Here is a 23090-nt window from a genome sequence, read left to right as displayed (position 1 = left end):
CGTTGATCCAACCTCTCCAGATAATGAGATCTCTCCGAATAATTCAAGGGTGAGAGAGTTGTCTCCTCTCAAAGCCTTGCCATGATATTTCCATCTCGGGACCGCGGGAGGCGTTTCTAGGGCGGCCGACAGGACAGAGCGACCGGTTAATTTTGAGCAGCTTTTCAATGGCAGAGAAAAGCGGATCGATCCGTTTCACAGCGCCAGCAATCCCCGCACCTGCCACGGGCGGGGGAGGAACTTCGGGACTGTCGCCGGTTTGACATGGGCTTATCGTACTATAAATAAGCCCCATGCGCTGAGTCCTTATGGAATCGCGGCTTCGGTGCGACTTTGAAAGGCAGAGCTTCCGACCCCCGGTGGAACCGTGAGTAACGCCCTGCGGTGGAAAACTTCTCAATTCTAGAAGTGACATCAAACTTGCATCTGAAATCAAGTCGCCGGGTGTTAGATTTTATGGACGATTCGATTAGCGCTATATAGGTAGTTAGTTCGGAAGAGAAAGCCGGGCAGAAAAGTTAACTTATCTATTCGCGCCGCAAATTTAACAGCTGATTTAGTAGCTTAAAAAAAACTTTTAAAAAGTGATTTTTAAATAGACTTAAGAAAAATTGTGAACTTTGCTGAGTCGTTAACAGAGGTGCATTCTGGAATCTGGGGGTTTTTCCCGCTTCCTTTCCGGTCCTGAAGAAGGGTCTCGGCCCGAAACGTCGACTGTTTATTCCTCTCCATAGATGCTGCCTGACCTGCTGAGTTCCTCCCGCGTTTGGTGTGTGTTGATCTGCTGGAGGAACTCTGCGGGTCGAGCTGCCCCCGATACTTGAAATAGGTTTGTTAAGTAATCTCCCCAGCGAGCGAGCGCGGGTTAAACCAGAACCATTCACAGCCGATTTATCGTTATGGTTTGGGTTGGTACATTTCAGAAGTGTTAGCACGAGCTATGTGTTACCACAGAGAGCGAGGCCGAGAGCAGTTCAGGGAAGGGCCGCTCCATTATGTAGGACTGTCCGAAACGCCGACTGTTTATTCCCCACCGGAGATGTTGCCCGACCTGCGAGTTCGTCCATCGTTTAGAGTGTTTGTGCATTAAACCTAGTCCATTCCCCGCATTTATCTTTCTCCACGTACCCGCTATTGAGTAAACACAAGAGATTGTACAGATCCTAAACACGCGAACTTTGGCAGATGCTGGAAACCCTGAGTAACTTACACCAAATGCTGGAGAAACTCAGCAGGTCAGGCAGCATCTACTGAAATGAATAAACAGTCGACGTTCGGCCCGAGAACTTTCAACGGGACTAGAAAGGAAGAGATAAGAGGTCATCTGTTAACAATTTACACAGTCAGTCACCGCGATTTTCCAAGTTAACTTTCACTAAGAACCAGTCCAGAGATCGTGGGAATGGAGATTCCAATATCGTTCTGAACTCGGGTTGAGCGCCGAGTTCCGAATGTTCTGTGTTGCGAGCTGAAGCCTGTAATCCGCAGTCTGAAGTTGAATATTGTGAAGAAAACGTTTTGTTGGAGATGAGGGTCGTGGAGTGAGATACAAACCCATTGTGTGATTTCATCTTCACAAATGGATCGGTTTCTCTCTCTATCTTACACACACACTCACACTCACACACACACACTCACACACTTTCTCTCTGTCTTTAGCAATCTCTCTTTCGCTAAATATCTCCATTCTCTTTCTAAAGATCTCTCACTCTCCCCCCTCTCTAATTATCCCAATTACTCTCTATTCCCTGTCTCAATTTTTACCGGATCCCTCTCTTTCTAAAGATCTCTGAGTCTCGTTACTCCGCGGAGAATAGCTCTGAGCCGGTATTCTGGGCGTGGGAGATTGAGGAGAGATTTGATAGAGGTATACAGAATTCTGTGGGGCATAGATAGGGTAAATACAAGCAGGCTTTTCCCATTGAGTGTGGGTGAAACCAAAACTAAAGGTCATAGGTTAAAGGGAAAGGTGAAATGTTTAAGGGGAACCTGAGGGGGGCCTTCACTCAGAGGGTGGTGAGAGTGTGGAATGAGCTGCTAGTGGAAGTGGTGGATACTGGTCCCATTGCAACATTTAAGAGAAGTTTGGATGGGAGGGGTGTAGAGAGCTATGGTCGAGGAGTGAGTCACTGGCATTAGGCAGAATAAAAGTTTAGCATCAACTAGATGGGCTGAAAGGTCTGTTTTGGTGCTTAATGACTTGTCATGTCTAGTTAATAAAATGCCAATGTCTTAAAAGTTAATGACACTGTATTTAGTTTTGGAAAAAATCTGAAGCTGCTTTGCTAAGAAGGATGGTTTGTGCAGAGTGAGGCCTGCTGAGCAGGATTGAGTACGACTGCAGTTTTGTAGAGCCAGATACAGACAGGATTGTTAACACAGTGACAACATTTGACAGACTCGGGAAGATAGCCTGTTCAGAGGAGCATAAATGCAAAACCTGGGCTGCTTTCTCTAAAGACTGCTGTTGTCCCTTTTGGGTTGGGAAACCCATAAGACCATAGTAATAGGAGTAGAATAAGGCCATTTGGCCCATTGAGTCTTCTCTGCCATTCCAACATGGTTGATTTATTACCCCTCTCAACCCCACGCTCCTGCCCTCTCCCCATTATATTTGATATCCCTACTAATCAAGAGCATATCAACCTCCACTTTAAAGTTACCCAATGACTTGCCATCCAGAGTTGTCTGTGACAATGAATTCCACAGATTCACCACCCTCTGGCTAAAGAAATTCCTCCTCATCTCTGTTCTAAGTGGACATACCTCTATGCTGAGGCTGTGCCCTCTGGTCCTAGACTCATCCACAATAGAAACCATCTTCTCCACATCCACACTATCAAGCCTTTCAATATTCAATAGGTTTCAATGAGATCCCCCTTCCCACCCCCTATTCTTCTAAACTCCAGTGGGTACAGACCTAGAACCATCAAACACTCCTCATATGTTAACACCTTCATTCCAGGAATCATTCTCATAAACCTCCTTTGAACCCTCTCCAATGGCAGCACAACTTTTCTTAGATAAGGGGCCCAAAACTGCTCACAATACTCCAAGTGCAGTCTGACCAGTGCCTCAGCATCACACTCTTGCTCTTATATGCTAGTCCTCTTGAAATGAAGGGTGACATTGCATTTGCCTTTCTTAACTCTGACTCAGTCTGCAAGTTAACCTTTAGGGAACCCTGCACAAGGACTCCCAAATCCCTTTGCACCTCTGATTTTTGAATTTTCTCCCCATTTAGAAAATAGTCTATTCCTTTATTCCTTCTTAAAAAAAAGTCCATGACCATACACTTCCTTACACAATATTCTATCTGCCACTTCTTTGCTCAATCTGCCAATCTCTCTAAATTCTTCTGCAGGCTCCTTGCTTCTTCAACACTACCTGCCCCCCACCACCTAACTTTGTATCATCCACAAAGCCATCAATTCTGTCATCCAACTTGTTGACATATAATGTGAAAAGAAGTGATCCCAATATTGACCCCTGTGGAGAAACAAGTCATCAGGAGCCAACCAGAATAGGGCCTCTGCTGCTTCTCCCGCCGGGCTGTGAGAGCGACCATCTCTGTGATGAGGAGATACCTGGCCCCCCTTTCCTCGTACCTCCCGCACCTCCGGGACACCTTCTTCGCCGTGTGTCGTGGACCCACCCGTTATTTCATCCTTCGACGGATTCATGCATGCAATCGTCGTTTTTTTGACTTTGTTTCGTCTGTCAAACACTGCAAAATCGCCCATCTGCGGACCCCAGAGCCCGTCGGCTCCGACGCCAACACGCATGAATCTAGGATTGCGACCCCCGCTGCCAATCACAGCATTGGACAGACTCCGAACCCTGACTCCAGTACCACCAACGCGGGTTCCTACGGCCATGGACACCCCCTCAGAGACTCCGGCCTTGAACTTCCAGTCGGACCTCCACGCCTGCCGTCTCCCCTCCCCCCACCAGCACGCTGGGTCCCAGCCTTGACCACCGAGCTGGACCTCCACGCCTGCCCTCTCCCCCCTTCCCCCCCACCAGCACGCTGGATCCCAGCCTTGACCTCCGAGCTGGACCTCCACGCCTGCCCTCTCCCCCTCTCACCCCACCACCACGCTGGATCCCAGCCTTGACCTCCGAGCTGGACCTCCACGCCTGCCGTCTCCCCTCCCCCCACCAGCACGCTGGATCCCAGCCTTGACCTCTGAGCTGGACCTCCACGCCTGCCGTCTCCCCTCCCCCCACCAGCACGCTGGATCCCAGCCTTGACCCCCGAGCTGGACCTCCATGCGCTGCCATCTCCCCTTCCCCCACCACCATGCTGCCATCTGATCTTTCCGAGCCTGAGGTTCAATCACCGGTTCCCGGGCCATCGGGGGCTTCAGCTTCCTCTCACCCCCAACCCTTCCCCGCTGACTCCACCAGCCTCCCACCCCCCTCGGACCAGAGCTCTCAACCCTGCCGGGTCTTCACCATCCCCTCCGACCGTCCTCTCTCTGAGGCTGTAAGGGCCTCACATTTGTCCCCCTTCGCCCTCACCTCAGTGAGTTCCGCGTGCACCAGGACGTGGAGCTCTTCTTCCGTCGGTTCCGTCTTCGAGCCCACTTCTTCGGTAGGGACTCTCCCACCCCCACCGATGACCCGTTCTCCCGTCTCCAACCCTCCTGCCCCTCATGGACTCCCCGCCCAGGACTTCTACCCGCCGTGGATCTGTTCATCTCTAGTTGCCGTCGGGACATTAACCGTCTCGACTTCACCACCCCTTGCTCCAATTCCAACCTTACCCCCACTCCTGATGAAGGGTTTCGGCCCAAAACGTCATTATTACCTCCTCCCATAGATGCTGCCTGGCCTGCTGAGTTCTGCCAGCATTTCGTGTTTTTTTATTAGGACCTCTTTATTTCCAGTCTTTGCCTCCTGCCAGTCAGCCAATCTTCTATCCATGCCGGTATCTTTTCTATAATACCATGAGATCTTACCTCTCTAAGCAGTTTAATGTGTGGCATCTTGTCAAAGGCCTTTTGAAAATCCAAGTAAGCATCTTTCACTAACTCTCCTTAGTGTATCCTGCATGTTACTTTATCTCCCATTGTAATTTATATCTCACGTTCTGGCTGCTGCTGTTCAGGGGTCTGTATATAACTCCCATCAGGGTCATTTTACCCTTGCATTTACCTAACATCTCTCAATCCTATGCCTCCTCTTTCTAAGGATGTGATTTCACTTCTTACCAACAGAGCCACCTCATCCCCTCTGCCTACCTGCCTGACCTTTCAATACAAGGTGTACTCAAGCTCCCAACCACGATCTTCTTTCAGCCACGACTCAGTGATGTCCACAGGGTCATGCCAGCCAATCTCTAACTGTGCGACAAGGTCATCTGCGTGCATTCAAATATAGCACCTTCCAGTCCTCTATTCATCACCCTTTTTGATTTGGTCCCCCTGTTACACTTCAACTCAACCCACTGACTGCAATTTTGCTCTATGATCTGCATCACCTGTCACCTGCATCAGTTCCTCAGCCAGTCATTCATCTGTACTATCATCCTATTCCTGCCCTGACTAGCATGTGGTACTGGGTGCAATCCAGAAATAACCACCTTCAGCCTCCTCCCTAACTCCCTATACTCACTGTGCAGGACCTCTTCCCCCTTTCTACCTGTCACCGGTGGCAACGTGTGCCACAGCCACTGGCTGCTCAGCCTCCCTCTTGAGAATATTCTGCAGCCACTTGAGACATCCTGGACCCGAGCACTTGGGAGGCAACACGCCACCTCGGTTTCTGTTTCGCAGTCACAGAATCTGCTGTCCAAGTCTCCTATTCACTACTGCTCTACCTGACTTTACCCTGAATGAGAGGAGATCCTATAGAAACATATAAAATGATGAAAGGGATAGATAAGATAGAGGCAGGAAAGTTGTTTCCATTGGTAGGTGAGACTAGTAGGGGACATAGCCTCAGGATTCAGGGGAGTAGATTTAGGACGGAGATGAGGAGGAACTGCTTTTCCCAGAGGGTGGTGAATCTGTGGAACTCTCTGTCCAATGAAGCTGTGGAGGCTACCTCAGTAAATATATTTAAGACAAACTTGGATAGATTCTTGCATAGTAAGGAACTTAAGAGTTATGGGGAAAAAGCAGGTAGGTGGAGATGAGTCCATGGCCAGATCAGCCATGATCTTATTGAATCCTATTTCCTATGTTGTTATGTTCCCTGCTGAGGGAACGATAATCCCATCCTACTTCCACTTCACTTCATCCCTTGGATTTGACTTAAATGACCCAACTTCTCCACCAGTCTCTGACCAAACCACTCATGGACAAACTTTCATATTAAAATAGGTTGCAGTATCTTCTGCAGATGCAAATTCTCAATCTCCCTCCATATAAGAGAGCGATTGAAAATCTGGCTGCGTGGTGCCACAACAACCTCTTACTCAATGTCAACAAGATCAAGGAGCTGATTATTGACTTCAGAAGGATGAATCCAGAGGTTCATGAGCCCGTCCTCACTGGGGGCTCGGAGGTGGAGACGGTCAGCAATTTAAAATTCCGCAGTGATATCATTTCAGAGGACCTGTCCTGGGCTCAGAACGTAAGTGCAATCCTGAAGAAAGCATGGCAGTGCCTCTGTTTCCTTAGGAGTTTGCAAAGATTCGGAATGACATCCAAAACTTTGACAAACTTTTATAGATGTGTAGTGGAGAGTGTATTGACTGGCTGCATCACAGCCTGGTATGGAAACACCAATGCTCTCAAATGGAAAATCCTACAAAAAATCGTGGATACGGCCCAGTCCATCACAGGTAAAACCCTCCCGACCATTAACTACGTCTACACAAAACGCTGTTGCAGGAAAACAGCATCCATTATCAGGGACCCCCACCACCCAGGACATGTATGCCATCAGGAAGAAGGTACAGGAGCCTCAGGACTCACACCACCAGGTTCAGGAACAGTTACCACCCCTCAACCATCAAACTCTTGAACCAAAGGGATAACTTCACTCAACTTCACTTGCTCCATCACAGAAGTATTCCTACAACCTATGGACTCACTTTCAAGGACTCCTTATTTCATATTTGTTGCTTATTTATTGATTACAGTATTGTTATTTATTTATTTTTGTTTTTGTTGTTTGTTGTCTTTTGCACTCTGGTTGTATGCCCAAGTTGGTTTCATTGATTCCATTATGGTCATTATTCTATGGATTTCTTCAGTTTATCAAGAAAATGAATCTTGGGGTTGTGTATGCTGATGTATATGTATTTTGGTAATAAATTTATTAAGCATTTTGAACTTTTCGAAAGGAATTGAGAAAACTAGGATGTACAAATACTTTGCTTATAATTTGATTTGCATGAGGCTACATTGAAAAAGGGTTCTGGCTTTACTTGCCTAATTATTTGGTTCATTATTTGCTTTATAACTCAGTACAGCATGGTAACAGGCCATTTGGCCCAACTTCTCCATGCTGACCAAGATACCAATCTAAACTAATCCCATTTGGTCTGGATTCTTCTAAATCTTTCCTGTCCATGTTCCAGCCCAAACGCTCTGTAAAGAGAGATTGGCTTTAGCAGTCCTGATGAAAGGTCTGGGCTTGAAACGTCAACTGTACTCTTTTCCATAGCCTGGCCTGCTGAGTTCACCCAGTATTTTGTGTGTGTTGCATGGATTTCCAGCATCTGCCGACTTCCTCTGGTTTGTGATTGGCTTTAGCTTTATTTGATCGTCAGAGCATCGAAATATTCTGTGAAGTGCACCATTTTGCGTCAACAATCAACCCATTCTGGGGGTTGTGCTGGGGACAGCCCTCAAGTGGTGTCACGCCTCTGGTACCAATAGAGCAAGCCTGCGATTCACTATAACCTTAACTGCCACGTCTTTGGAGCATGGGAGCGAAACAGAGCACCTGGAGGAAACCCACGTGGTCGTGGGGAGAACGTGCAAACTCCTTAGAAACATTAGGGCAACCGAATCCCGATTGGTGATCACTGGCACTGTAACGCCGTTGCGCTAACCGCTGAGACTGTGTCACCTTTGTAATCGTGGAGTTGAAATTGTACCCGCTTCTACATTTCCATATTCCCACCGTCCCCTGCGTGCACCTCAGATGCTTTCAATTCTTCACTTTTCACCTTAACTTAGAAATGGAACGAATACTTGGGAAGGATAATATAGCACCAGTCACCACCTCCAAGTGATTCACTGCTGCTGCATCATTCCTGCTGTGTGGTGGAAAAGAACCTGTTGTCAGTTTGGAGGAAACTGGAGGGAAGTTTGGAAGAAACTGTGGTTAGGTGGGAAGGGTTAGATCGATCTTAAAGCAGCTTAAAAGGTCAGCACAACATTGTGGGCTGAAGGGCCTGTAATATTCTTTGTTCCAAAACAAGTATTCTTCAAGTACAGTTATGACAAGCTATTCTGTTCTAGTGATGTTGATCAGGAATTAATATTTTTAAAGAACATTTGACAGAACTTCCCTAAACTTTGATTACACTGGACAAAATTTTTTTTCAGAAGTGTTGCTTCCTCAGAATTTTTTTTTGTTTATGATGGACCACTTGAAGATGAACAGATAAAAGTTCAGACTACTTGTATCACGTAGGTATTTGGAGAAACAGGAAATTAGCGTTTATTAAATATAATGTGTTTAATTGCATTAACAGTGCTGACGCTTTGTAATAGTTCAACTAAGCTGAAGATATTTTGTTGATGATTTTCCTTTGTATTCAATGTCTGAGGCTTCTCATTTAAGTGTCCAACAATAATCAGCCAGCACTAATGGATTCCAGTTGCCCTGATACCACTTCTCTATGACCTCAATGTCCTGGTGAAACCTTTCACCGTGCTCATGACTGACAGCGCCAAGATTTTCAGGGAAAAAGTTTAAATGGGAATGCAGAAAATGAACCTTTAGTGACATGTTGCACTTAATGGTTTTGTATGCTTGAAGCATGTTGTTAACCAGCTGCACGTAGTTTGGTGATCTGTAGTCACCAAGAAAATTTTCAACAACATCCTTCAATGCCTTCCATGCGATTTTCTCCTGTCCCACTAGAAGTTCTTTGAATTACCTGTCATTGATGACCTGTTTGATTTGTGGACCAACAAAACTACCTTCCTCAATCTTGGCATCAATTATTCTGACATGAATTATGAATTGAAATAACGAATGTAGCTGATATCAAAAAATGTTGCATGATAGGAAATTTCATGGTGATTTTCATGATCAGCAGCCCAAAATCTATAAGATACACCCAAAAGTTATCAGGAAGCAAAATCTTTGTTGTCTGGTGTTACTGCAATGGGATTGTTTACTCAGTTCCATAGGAAAGAGAATGCCTCAGTTTTATGTTTAATTTCTAGATATTGCTCACTGTAGTGACGTTAGATCAGAAGTAGAATAGAGGGATGTGGGAATACAGATCCACAATTCTCTGAAAGTGCCATCACAGGTAGAAAAGGTCATAAAGAGAGCTTTTGGCACATTGGCTTTCATAAATCAGAAAAATGAGTATGGTAATTGGGATGTTTTGTTAAAGTTGTATTAGATGTTTGTAAGGCCAAAGTTAGAATATTGTGTGTAGTTCTGGTCACCTACCTACAGGAAAGTTATCAATGATATTGAAAGCGTGCAGAGGAAAATTTACAAGGATGCTGCCAAGATTTGAGGACCTGAGTTATAGGGAAGGTTTGAATAGATTAAGACTTTATGAGGGGTATAGAGAGGGTAAATTCAAGTAGGCTTTTGCCACAGTAGTTGAGTGAGACTAGATCTAGAGGTCATGGGTTAAGGGTGAAAGGTGCAATGTTTAAAAGGAACACGAGGGGGACCTTCTTCCCTCAGATAGTGGTGGGAGTGTGGAACGAGCTGGTGGATATGGGTTCAATTGCAACGGTTAAGAGAAGTTTGGACGAGTACAGTACATTGATGGGGGGTTTGGAGGGCTGAGAGGGGCGTGGAGGGCTATGGTCATGGTGCAGAAAGGCGGAATGAGGCAGAATAACACCTTGGCATGAACTGGTTGGGCCGAAGGGCCTGATTCTGTGCTGTAGTGCTTGATGACTCTATGAAGTGGCCAACGGTTTGGGGAGAGAGGTGGTCTCGATTTTCTGGCACTGAACTGATACAGAGTTGATGTCTATGAATGAATTCCCAGATAGCTTCAGACTTCGACAAGGTTCTCCAAAGGGGTAGGAATGGTCACTTGGCTGTCCAGCCAGCTGGCTATAGCAAATAACAGTGTTCTAACTACGTCAGGAACAGGAAGGCATCAATAACTCTACTGGGTGTTTTTTATAGACCACCCAATAGTAACAGGGACATCGAGGAGCAGATAGGGAGACAGATTCCAGAAAGGTGTAATAACAACAGGGTTGCCATGGTGGGAGATTTTAATTTCCCAAATACTGATTGGCATCTCCCTAGAGCAAGGGGTTTAGATGGGGTGGCGTTTGTTAGGTGTGTTCAGGAAGGTTTCTTGACACAATATGTAGATAAGCCTACAAGAGGAGAGGCTATACTTGATCTGGTACTGGGAAATGAACCTGGTTAGGTGTCAGGTCTGTCAGTGGGAGAGCATTTTGGAGACAACGATCACAATTCTATCTCCTTTACCATAGCACTGGAGAGGGATAGGAACAGACAAGTTAAGAAAGTGTTTAATTGGAGTAAGGGGAAATATGAGGCTATCAGGCAGGAACTTGGAAGAATAAATTGGGAACAGCTGTTCTCAGGGAAACGTACAGAAGAAATGTGGCAAAAGTTCAGGGGATATTTGCATGGAGTTCTGCATAGTTATGTTCCAATGAGACAGGAGAAGAATGGTAGGGTACAGGAACCATGGTGTACAAAGGCTGTTGTAAATCTAGTCGAGAAGAAAAGCTTACAAATGTTCAAAAAACTAGGTAATGATAGAGATCTAGAAGATAATCAGGCCAGCAGGAAGGAGCTTAAGAATGAAATTAGGAGAGCCAGAAGGGGCCATGAGAAGGCATTGGCGGACAGCATTAAGGAAAACCTCAAGGCATTCTACAAGTATGTGAAAAGCAAGAGGATAAGACGTGAGAGAATAGGACCAATCAAGTGTGACAGTGGAAAAGTGTGTATGAAACCGGAGAAGATGGCAGAGGTACTGAATGAGTACTGTGCTTCAGTATTCACTACAGAAAAGGATCTTGGAGATTGTAGGGATGACTTACAGTGGACTGAAAAGCTTGAGCAAATAGATATTAACAAAGAGGAGGTGCTTGAGCTTTTGGAAAGCATCAAGTTGGATAATTCACGGGGACTGAACAAGATGTAACCTAGGCTACTGTGGGACATGAGGGAGGAAATTTCTGAGCCTCTAGTGATGATCTTTGCATCCTCAATGGGGACAGGAGAGGTTCAGGAGAATTGGAGGGTTGCGGATGTTGTTCCCTTATTCAAGAAAGGGAGTAGAGATAGCCCAGGAAATTATAGATCAGTGAGTCTTACTTCAGTGGTTGGTAAGTTGATGGAGAAGACCCTGAGAGGCAGGATTTATGAACATTTGGAGAGGCATAATAAGATTAGGAATAGTCAGCATGGCTTTGCCAAAGGCACGTTGTGCCTTTTGAGCCTGGTTGAATTTTTTGAGGATGTGACTAAACACATTGATGGAGGTAGAGCAGTAGATGTAGAGTGTATAGATTTCAGCAAGGCATTTGATAAGGTACCCCATGCAAGACTTATCGAGAAAGTGAGGAGACATGGGATCCAAGGGGCATTATTTTGTGGATCCAGAATTGGCTTGCCCACAGAAGGCAAAGACTGGTTGTAGATGGGTCATTTTCTGCATGGAGGCTGGTGACCAGTGGTGTGTCTCAGGGATCTGTTCTGGGACCCTTACTCTTCGTGATTTTTATAAATGACCTGGATGAGGAAGTGGAGGGATGGGTTAGTAAATTTGCTGATGACACAAAGGTTGGGGGTGTTGTGGGTAGTGTGGAGGGTGGTCAGAGGTTACAGTGGGACATTGATAGGATGCAAAACTGGGCTGAGAAGTGACAGATGGAATTCAACCCAGATAAATGTGAGGTGGTTCATTTTGATAGGTCAAATATGATGGCAGAATATAGTATTAATGGTAAGACTCTTGGCAGTGTGGAGGATCAGAGGGATCTTGGGTTCAGAGTCCATAGGACACTCAAAGCTGCTGCGCAGGTTGACTCTGTGGTTAAGAAGGCATATGGTGTATTGGCCTTCATCAATTGTGGGACTGAGTTTAAGAGCTGAGAGGTAATGTTGCAGCTATATAGAACTCTAGTCAGACCCCACTTGGAGTCCTGTGTTCAGTTCTGGTCACCTCACTACAGGAAGGACGTGGAAACCACAGAAAGGGTGCAGAGGAGATTTACAAGGATGTTGCCTGAATTGGGGGCATGCCTTATGAGAATAGGTTGAGTGAACCCGATCTTTTCTCCTTGGAGCAACGGAGGATGAGAGATGATGTGACAGAGGTCTATAAGATGATGAGAGGCATTGATTGTGTGGATAGGCAGAGGCTTTTTCCCAGGGCTGAAATGGTTAACACGAGAGGGCACAGTTTGAAGGTGTCGGGGAGTAGGTACAGAGGAGATGTCAGGGGTAAGGTTTTTACACAGAGAGTGGTGAGTGTGTGGAATGGGCTGCTGGCAGTGGTGGTGGAGGTGGATATGATAGGGTCTTTTAAGAGACTTTTGGATAGGTACATGGAGCTTAGAAAAATAGAGGGCTATGGGTAATCCTTGGTAATTTTTAAGGTAACGACATATTTGGCACAGTTTTGTGGGCCGAAAGGCCTTTATTGTGCTGTAGGTTTTCTATGTTTCTACATTCTTATATATTTTCTGATGTAATATGCTCAGAAAACACACACCTTTTTATTTCTCTTTTAGATATTAACGACTTGAAAAATACACAGCTCAGATCTTTCCTTACAAGGGAAATGGATGCAGTCTATTATCACAGTGGGGACAGCCACTGTGTGCAGAGCGTGGACTCCATGGCTGCCTGTTTTTGCCTGCACCGTCAGGCAGGTGAGCAAGTACAGCGAGCACAGCCAGGAGCCCAGCAGGCACTCATCCACACCCTCTCTGTGGCCCAGCACCTGGCCGGTGAGTATTCATTGCCCCTCCAGGAAAGGGCGAGGGAACAACCGTAAACTTTACGGCAACACACACAAAATGCTGGAATAACTCAGCAGGTCAGGCAGCATCTATGGAGAGGAGTTGAGAGCTGACGCCTTGGACTGAGATCCTTCATCGGGAAGCGGGGAAGAAACTAGAATAAGAAGGCTGGGGATAGAGGGAGGAGATAGGTGAAGCTAGGTGAGGGGTATGGTGGGTGGGTGGAGGGGAGGAATGAAGTAGGAAGCTGGGAGTGATAGGTAGAAGATGGAAAGGGCTGAAGAAGGAGAAGTCTGATAAGAGAGGAGAGTGGACCATGGGACAAAGGGAAGAAGGAAGGGAGCCAGAGGAAGATGATGGGCAGGTGAGGGGAGGTGAGAGCGGAGACAGAATGGGGAAAGACAGAAGGGTGAGGGATAAGAAATGACACCTATCACCTACCAGCTTGTACTCCTTACCCTCCCTCCACCTTTTTATTCTAGCTTCTTTCCCCTTCCCTTACAGTCCTGACGAAGGGCCCTAGCCCAAAATGTCGACTGTTTATTTTTCTCCATAGGTGCTGCCTGACCTGCTGAGTTCCTCCAGCGTTTTTTGTGTTGCTATGAATTTCCAGCATCGCAGAATCTCTTGTGTTTTTAAGTGTACTAGATTTCTACTTCCATGTTTTTGTCGTCTGTTAATCACCAATACCTCAAATAGATTACTTTTGTCCATCCTGTTGGGTGTCCATCCTATCCATATTTTTGTCTGCCAAGAGCCTTTGCCCGCTGTGTGAGTAGTAATGATTAATGTTACTGTAATCTGGATTACAATTTTGTGCTATGAATATTTTTTAAAAATCAGTCTTGAATTAATCATCTGGAATCCTTTGACTTTCACTAATTATTACTGTTTATTACTTGGATCTTGTCATATTTTCTTCCTCACCAAGAAAATTACTAAATTGCTGGAGAAATTAATGACGCTATCAGTAAGATTGAAAAAGTGCAAAAAAAAAAATTACAAGGACGTTGCTGGAACTTAAGGACCTGAGTTATAGGGAAAGGTTGAATAGGTTAGGACTTTGTTCCCTGGAGCGTAGGGAAATGAGGGGAAATTTGATAGAGGGTTACAAAATTATGAGGGGTATAGATAGGGTAAATGAGAGCAGGCTTTTTCCACTGTGGTTGGGTGAGTCTAGAACCAGAGGTGGAGGGTGGAGGGTGAAAGGTGAAATGCTTAAGGAACCTGTGGGGGAATTCAGAGAGTGGTACAAGTGTGGACCAAGCTGCCAGTGTAAGTGATGGAAATGGGTTTGACTGCAACATTTGAGAAAAGTTTGGATAAGTTCATGGATAGGAAGTATATGGAGGGCTGTGGTCTCGGAGTCGGTCAATGGGACTGGGCAGTATAACAGTTGGGCACGGACTAGATGGGCCAAAGGGCCTGTATCTGTGCTGTAGTTTTCTATGGCTCTAAATCCAATCTGGTTTGTGTATATTGTTCAGTGAAGATGATCTGCTTCCCTCGGTTAGGTAACACAAGTTGGGGCAGCACAATAGCGTATTGGGTAGCACAATGCTTTACTGTACAGTAACCCAGGTTCAAATCCCACCACTGCAGAGTTCGTAAGTTTTACCCGTGATCGCCTGGGTTTCCTCCCACAGTCCAAAGATATATCGATTTGGTAGGTTAATTGGTCATTGTAAATTGTTCCACTATTCTGCTTGGATTAAATCGGGGGATCACAGGGCAGTGAGGCTCCAAGGCCAGGGGGGCCTATTCTGCGCTGTACCTCAATGAATAAATAACTTCCGAATAAGTGGGAGACTTTCAATAGGCTTTTGAAATGAAGGTACTTCAATCTAATGAAAGCTTTGGTTCCCTTCCACCTACTGGAATAACTAGGGAGAGGACAATTCAGAGAAGTGTCACCCGTATCACAAAAGTAGAGTTTTACAAATTGGCAGTGTTTTACAGTGTGTGAGTTACCGGCGCGACTCTACATTAACATCTCATTCACATTTTGAAGAAATGATCCTGGAGGCACGGTATGGCAGCTGTCGACACAAACAGAGACGGAACAGGACAGCCTTCAGCACCCAGCAGCTGGAGGCACTGGAGAGAGCGTTTCAGAAAACACGTTATCCCGACATGGCCATGAGGGAAAGGCTAGCAATGTACGTCAATCTGCCAGAGGCAAGAATCCAGGTACGTTCAGCAGGGTCAGAGATTACAGCTCGACTGAGTGCAATCTTTATCAGTCAGTCTTCTTCATCATAGCAGCTAGTGTTATGCTCTACAGCACCAGCGATCAAAATCCGGGTTCAATTCCTGCCTGAAAAGAGTGTGTACATTTTCCTCGTGACACTGTGAGTTTCCTCCACATGCTCCAATTTCCTCCCACATTCCAAAAGGTCAAAGTAAATTTATTATCGAACTACATATACAACCCTGAGTTTCATTTTCTTGCAGGTATTCACAGTAGAACAAGGAAGTACAATAGAATCAATGAAGAACCACACACAAAGGCTTAAGGGTTAGGGTTAGTGAGTTGTGGGCAAGGTATGTTGGAAACAAAAGCATGGTGATACCAGCGGGCTGACCCCAGCACATCTTCAGACAGAATTGGTCATTGACACAAACGACTCTTTTCACTGTGTGCTTTGATGTACATGTGACAAAATAAAGCCCACCCAAGACTCAAGTTTATTTGTTACATGTACATTGGAACATACTGTGAAATGTGCCTTTTGCGTTAGCAAACAACACGCCCAAGTGTGTGCTGGGAGCAGCCCACAAGTCTCCCTACATATTCCAATCCCAGCAATCTTTAATCATTAATCTCATTACTGAAATTGGACACTGTTAGACTGGAACGTGGACACTTGCTGCTCGAATTCATTGTTAAGGTGCTTCGACGGCATTGGAATTGGTTTATTATTGTCACATGTACTGAGATCCAGTGACCAGCTCGTCTTGCACACTGTTCATACAGATCAGCTCATTGGCTGGGAAGCTTTCTTGTTGTCATGGGGATGATTGAAAGGATGGTACAATACTGTCACATCTCTTTCAGTGGAAAGGAACCCCTGACACCTGATCTGACTATCCCAGCTAAAGGAAAAAGGGAAATTACTTTTAAACATCCCGTGAAAAGAATGCAGGAAATATATAATATCCAATATAGCTCGGGAAAGAATTGCAATTGATTGTTAAGTTAGCTTTGTTCATCAAGTTTTTGTAGGCATTCTATTATATATTGAGACTGCAAATGTGAAATTTCTAAGCAGTATTTCAGGATGCTGATCGTCAGTGTGAAAGGAACCAATATTAGAACATTGAAGAATATAACACAGGTAAAGGCCCTTTGGGCTACAATGTTCTAACTAGTTCCAGATTATTGTCATCTAAATGAAATATGTATACAACCAAGTGAAACAATGTTCCCCTGGACCATGGTGCACCCACAAAACACATATTGCATACAGCACATAAAACGAAATATCACCACAAGTAAGTTACTAACATATCATTGAAAATGCATGTAGCGTGCAGCACAGGTAAACAGGAAACAGCTCTCTATCCTAGTGACGAGACCTCGGTGGTGGCAGGGTATTGATTAGTCTCACAGCCTGGGTTGAGAAGCTGTTACCCAGACTGGCAGTGCTAGTCCTGATGCTCCTGTACCTCCTTCCTGGTGGTAGTGGGTGGAAGGGATTATGGGATGGATGGTGGGAATCCTTAGCAATGCTTCAGGCCCTCAGTATACAACGGTCCCGGTAAATGACACAGACAGACAGACAGACAGACATACTTTATTGATCCCGAGGGAAATTGGGTTTCATTACAGCCGCACCAAGAATAGTGAAGAAATATAGCAATATAAAACCATAAATAATTAATAATAATAAGTTAATCATGCCAAGTGGAAATAAGTCCAGGACCAGCCTATTGGCTCAGGGTGTCTGACACTCCGAGGGAGGAGTTGTAAAGTTTGATGGCCACAGGTAGGAATGACTTCCTATGATGCTCAGTGTTACACCTCGGTGGAATGAGTTTCTGGCTGAATGTACTCCTGTGCCCAACCAGTACATTATGGAGTGGATGGGAGACATTGTCCAAGATGGCATGCAACTTGGACAGCATCCTCTTTTCAGACACCACCGTCAGAGAGTCCAGTTCCACCCCCACCACATCACTGGCCTTAAGAATGAGTTTGTTGATTCTGTTGGTGTCTGCTACCCTCAGCCTGCTGCCCCAGCACACAACAGCAAACATGATAGCACTGGCCACCACAGACTCGTAAAACATCCTCAGCATCATCCGGCAGATGTTAAATAGTGAGGAGGAGACCCCGATAATCCCCTTGGTGGTTTTTACTATCCCAATAGAGGCTTTCAGTCTGACCCTTGCAGCTTCCATACCACACAATGATGCAGCCAGACGGGGTACTCTCAATGGTGCTCCTGTAAAATGCTATCAGAATGGGGGTGCGGAGCCTTGCATGCCTCAATCTCCTCAATTAAATTAGTAATCACAGCTCAGCTGAACTGCTCCCTCCTGTTTTAACAATATTCATATCTTCCATTCCTTGCCTATCTAAGAGCTACTTGAGCACCCCTATCGTATTTGCCCCCTTCACCGGCCCAGGCAGCACATTGCAGACACCACTGCCTGTATAAAAATAACTGCCCCGCACACCTCCTTTGAACTTACCCCCTCTCACCTCAAATGCATGCCTTCCGGTTCCTGTTCAAAATACCAACTATATTCTTATTTCGAGATAGACCACAGTAATAGGCCCTTCTGGCCCAGTGAGACTGGGCATTACCTGAACCAGTGAGTCCGCATCAGCAGAAATTTCTGTTTCTCATCCGTACTTGTTATAACACACTGATCCATCAGGCATCACCCTGATGAAGGCGGTGGAGTTTGTCATCAAAACATCGGTTATAATCGATGCCGGTACCCGGCTGGAAGCCCTGCGGGAGTGTCTTCATCATATACACCGGGAAGGCACTAGATTCTTTTTTGACTCTGATGTATTTCACATACTGACAATACCGTGATTCTGACTCTGAGCATGGCAGCGAAACGCTTTTACAACGCCAGCGACCCGGGTTCATTTCCGTTGTTGTAAGGAGTTTGTACATTCTCCCCGTAACCGTGAGGGTTTCCTCCAGGTGCTCTAGTTTTCTCTGTATGTGGCTGGAAGGCTGAGAAGAGTCTACGCCAGAATTGATTGTGGTTCAGGGCCAAGCATAAAACACTGGACAATACCGTAACAGACAACACAATAGCAACCAACAATTTACAAGGCAATCGTGTAAACAGCCAGGAGCAGTCAACAATTAGCAGAACAGTCACATGTGCAAACTTCAATAATCAAACTTAAGTAAATGTGAATGTATGGACAGACCGAATAATTACCAACAGAGCAAGGAGAGCAGGAAAAAACATTTAACGGATGTTGTGCAGGGATAACTAGGGTGTTACACCTGAGTGAGTTTTGTTGAGGAGCTGGATAGCTACAGGAAAGAAGCTTCGGAGATGACGTGTAGTCCTGGTGCTGAAGGACTTGTAGCATCTCCCTGATGGTGACTGCGAGGGTGGGTGGAGTCAGCAGTAATTTCTCCAGTGCTTTTCACTGTTGGGATGAACTCTTAAAGTCAGTAGCTGGCAGCCAGTGATCTTGGCTGAGTGGGCCAGTTGCTGCTACTGTGATTGATGTAACCATGCCACCCAGTCCTAAAATCATCACTGGGAATTATGAAGCATTTACCAAAAAGCAAGTTTTTAAACAAACACACTAATTATTTGCCATATTTAGGTTTGGTTCAAAAATAGAAGAGCTAAGTATCGCAAACACCAGCAGAGTGTGGAGCGGGATGAGCTTGTGATGGAGATAAAGGAAGAGAGGAAGAGTGAAGGCAGAGCTGGAAAGATCAAACTGGAGAGAGATGAGCATCACATCGGAGGGAAAGGCTACCTGGAATTCTGTGGCCCCATTGCTTACCCATCCACGAATGAGAACAGAATCAGCAACCAAGAGTCTGGCAGTGAAAATCGTTGTGTTACAACAAGTACAGGTGAGAAACAGAAACTCCTGTTGTTTCAGATTCACTGGTTCATGTCAGAGAAATGTCTGGGCCCTTCAACCATCAGGCTCCTGAACTGACGTGGATAACTTCACTCACCTCAACTCTGAACTGATTCCACAACCTATACATTCACGTTCAATGACTCTGCAACTCATGTTCCCAGTGTTATCTGTGATCTACCTATCAATCATGTACCATGTATCTATCAGCTATCACCTATCTATGTATCATCTATCTATTGTCTATCAATCTGTTTATCATCTATCATCTATCTATCTATTATCTATCCATCTATTATCTATCTATTGTCTATCTATATATTGTCTACCTATTGTCTGTCTATGTATTATCTACTATTTCATCTATCTATCTAGCATTTGTACAGATTGTCTTCTTTTGTCAGTATTTGTTTGTAGTTTTTCATTGATTCTGTTGTATTGGTTTGTTCTATTGTGAATGCCTGCAAGCAAATAAATCTCAGGGTAGCATATGGTGGTGTATGCTCACCATAATAATCGATAATAAATTTTCTTTGAACTTTGATGTCTGCAGTCCGGATATTCATTCATTTCACTTTGTAGCCACATTTTTACCATTGAGAACTTGCCACCTTCCTTATCCCAATTAACTGCCCTGAGCAAGGCAGCAAATATCAAAGTTAAAGACTTGGGAAGCATACACATCAAAGTGACAGAAAGCTAGACAGCTGTTGTTGACAATTCTTGCGAATTTCCCCTTGATTCAGAAGGGTAAAGTTGGACGTTACATTGAGCTCAGAGAGGCTCAACTCCTGGGCCCTGTGGAAGATTTTTAACCTTCCCTGGTGTCGACCTCAAGCAAGAATCCCAGAAGGACTGGTCCAATAATATTCAAATACGGTACTGTGCAGAATTTTAGCATATGTGCTATATATAGCTAGGGTACTTTAAGACTTTTGCACAATACTGTATTTTTTTGGCCATCTCATCAAAGGAAGAATGTGAATACTATAGTGAGGGAGAAGAGGTTCATCAGGATTAGAGGGCATGCTCTATAAAGAGAGGTTGGAGGAACTTGGGTTGTTTGCTCTGGAATGGTGATGGCTGAGGTGATATCGGATAGAGGCCAGTAGCTTTTTCCCAGGATTGAACTATCTAATGCCGGAGGGCATGTATTCAAGATGAGAGGGGGAAGTTCAAAGAGATGCATTGGGCATGTTTTTTTTTAACATACAGTGGTGGGAGCCTGGAGGGAAGTACAGAGGTGGTAGTGGAAGCTACTATGATAGAGGTGTTTAAGATGGTCATAGATAGGCACGAGAAAGTGCAGGAAATGGAAGGACATGGAACCTACTTAGGCAGAGGAGATAATTAGACATTTTATTGCTAGTTTGGAGTGGCGGGGTGGAGATGCGTCTCTACCAAACGAGATGTAAGGCACTCCTTCCCTCCACTAGTTTGAAGGTCACCCTTGGGCAAGGTGTAGCACCTGCTCTGCACCCCAATCAGGGTCACATGAAGCCACGAGAGCAGGTGGTGGATGGTCGTTCGAGCAGCCGGTGCACATCACAAGTCCTGTTTATGTGACAACTGACACCAGGCAGACAATCTCTGAAGAGTATTGATAATGGCCGGAGTCAACCTTCTTGTAGAGACAATGCCTAGAATAAGGTAATGGCAAACCACTTCTGTAGAAAAATTTGCCAAGAACAATCATGGTAAAGATCATGATCGTCCACATCATATGACACGGCACCTAATGATGATGATGGATTACTGGTTTAATGACTTTGACACAACATCGTGGGTAAAGGGCCTGTTCCTGAGATGTACCATTCTAAATTATAACTCTGGGTGGGCAGCTTCCAGCCTGCCTGACACCAGGTTCATCTGTAGAAAGAAGAAGTATTTACCGGTATTTCAAGTCAAAAAAAATTCTGACAAAGATTTCCCTGGAACGGTGAAAAGCAGGAGTATTATACTGTACACCTGTCACAAAATGACAAATTTCACAACATCAGAGGCCACAGCCTCAGAGTAAGACGTCACTTTAGAACGGGGATGAGGAGGAATGTATTAAGTCAGAAGGTGGTGAATCTGTGGACCTCATTGCCACAAACGACTGTGGAGGCCAAATCATTGGGTGTATCTAAAGCAGAGGATGATAAGTTCTTGATTAGTCAGGGCATCAAAGGTTACGGAGAGAAGGCAGGAGAATGGGGTTGAGAGGGAAAATAAATCAGTCATGATGGTATAGTGGAGTAGACTCAATGGATGAATGGTATAACTCTGCTCCTATGTCTTATAGTGTTATATCTGTGACAATAAACCTGATTCAGGTATGTTGTACTTCCAGGTGCCATTGCAAGGACTGCACAAGTCAATGGAAACACCAGGATTCAAGCCCCAGAACGCTCCATCCTCCATCAAGCGAGTGCAGGGCTGCAAGCTCACCTCCAACATCCCTTGGCTTTGGCGAGTGTTTTCCTCCCGGATTTCCACTACGGAATCCTTGCTCCAAACCTGCCTGTCGGTCAGACTCCTGCCCTGCAGCCCACGTTCACCCAAAGGCTCTCCCCTGCTCTAGAAACCCCTCCCACCTTGTTCGTTCATCATTCCTGTACATTACCAGACCTAATTCCTAAACCTGGCAGTGTGGGGGGTCTGGAGCTACCCCGACAACATGGTAATCTGCTGGGCCTCAACCTGCAACACCGAGGAGCCTCACAATAGGGTGCTGAGGGTTGTCTGAGCAACTCCTTTGCAAAACTCTTGAAAGTGAATAAAATTTAACAAGTTTACATTAAGATGCAATCTCTTTAATCTTAATCTTAAACATGAATCTTCTTGTTGAAAGTTCAGAGTAAATTTGCTATCAAAGTACATATATGTCACCATTTACAAACCTCAGATTAATTTTCCTGTGGTCATTCACAGTAAATACAAGAAACACTATGTAATCAATGAAAGACTGCACCCAACAGGATTGACAACCAATGTGCAAGGGATAGAAAGCTGTGCAAATACAAAATGAAAGAAAGAAATAATAAATATATATGCAATAAAAATCAAGAACGTGATGAAAAGTCCTTGAAAATGAATCCGTAGGTTGTGGTAACAGTTCGGTGAAATTGAGTGAAGTTATCCCCTCTGGTTCAGGAACCTGATGGATGATGGGTAATAACTGTTCCCGAACCTGCTGGTGAGAGTCCTGAGGCTCCTGTACCTTCTTCCTGATGGCAGCAGCGAGAAGAGAGCAGGACCTGGGTGGTGGGGTTCCCTGATGATGGATGCTGCTTTCCTGTGACAGTGCTCTGTGCAGATGCTGTCACAGTACATGGAGTTATCACTTGACCAAGTGTGGTTAAAGATGCTCATCTGTTCCACAGTCATAGAAACGGCCTTCGGCCCTTCTAGTCCATGCTGAACTATTATTCTGCCGAGTCCCATCGACCTGCGCCTGAACCATAGCCCACCATAGTAGAGGTAGTGCAATCACTCGAGTTGGGTATGATGTTCTCCCAAGGGCTAGGTCCTCAGGTGGCTGGAGATGCTGACCCGGGATCCACATATTCTGGTGTGGTGTGGGCATGAGTCAGTGGTGGCTCTGGTCAGTGGCTGGGTCTTTTACTTGTCCAATCTCCCCTTTTGCAGCTGCCACTTGTTCTCTGTGGCATGGCGAAGGTTGCTCCTTTATAGCACAGCTCGCTCTTGAACAGATTTCTCCAGTTGTATCCACTGAGTGCAATGCCTTCCCAGTTTCTAGATGCAATGTTGAATTTCTTTGAGCTGATCTTGATGATATTTTAGAAGCGTATGCTTTGCCCGCCATAGACTCGCTGACCTTCTTTCAACTGAGAGGAGAGGATCCGTTCGGGGAGACATGAGTTAGGCATCTGGATGCC

The 23090-nt window shown here is 45.3% G+C and overlaps 1 protein-coding gene across 1 annotated transcript; it reads left to right on the top strand.

The window, feature by feature from the left end:
- The first annotated feature begins 331 nt into the window (after positions 1-331).
- Positions 332-21918, top strand: LOC140740319 (uncharacterized). Its single transcript, XM_073069472.1, has 5 exons — positions 332-367; positions 12894-13112; positions 15136-15314; positions 18937-19195; positions 21542-21918. Exons 2-5 carry the CDS (start codon positions 12944-12946, stop codon positions 21916-21918), a joined length of 984 nt encoding a protein of 327 aa, XP_072925573.1. The 5' UTR covers positions 332-367; positions 12894-12943.
- Positions 21919-23090: the final 1172 nt, after the last annotated feature.

Source organism: Hemitrygon akajei, chromosome 16 (genome assembly GCF_048418815.1).
Source record: "Hemitrygon akajei chromosome 16, sHemAka1.3, whole genome shotgun sequence".
In the NCBI taxonomy this organism is placed as follows: Eukaryota; Metazoa; Chordata; class Chondrichthyes; order Myliobatiformes; family Dasyatidae; genus Hemitrygon; species Hemitrygon akajei.
The sequence above is the reverse complement of the archived record's forward strand: the minus strand, read 5'-3'. Positions and strand labels throughout refer to the sequence as shown.

What these genes read in the sequence shown, in the direction of transcription:
- LOC140740319 (XM_073069472.1), top strand. Translation starts at nt 12,944, where the DNA reads ATGGATGCAGTCTATTATCACAGTGGGGACAGCCACTGTGTGCAGAGC. An exon ending in TGTGGCCCAGCACCTGGCCG is followed by an intron (nt 13,113 to 15,135) that starts GTGAGTATTCAT and finishes CACATTTTGAAG; the next exon opens with AAATGATCCTGGAGGCACGG. An exon ending in TGCCAGAGGCAAGAATCCAG is followed by an intron (nt 15,315 to 18,936) that starts GTACGTTCAGCA and finishes TGCCATATTTAG; the next exon opens with GTTTGGTTCAAAAATAGAAG.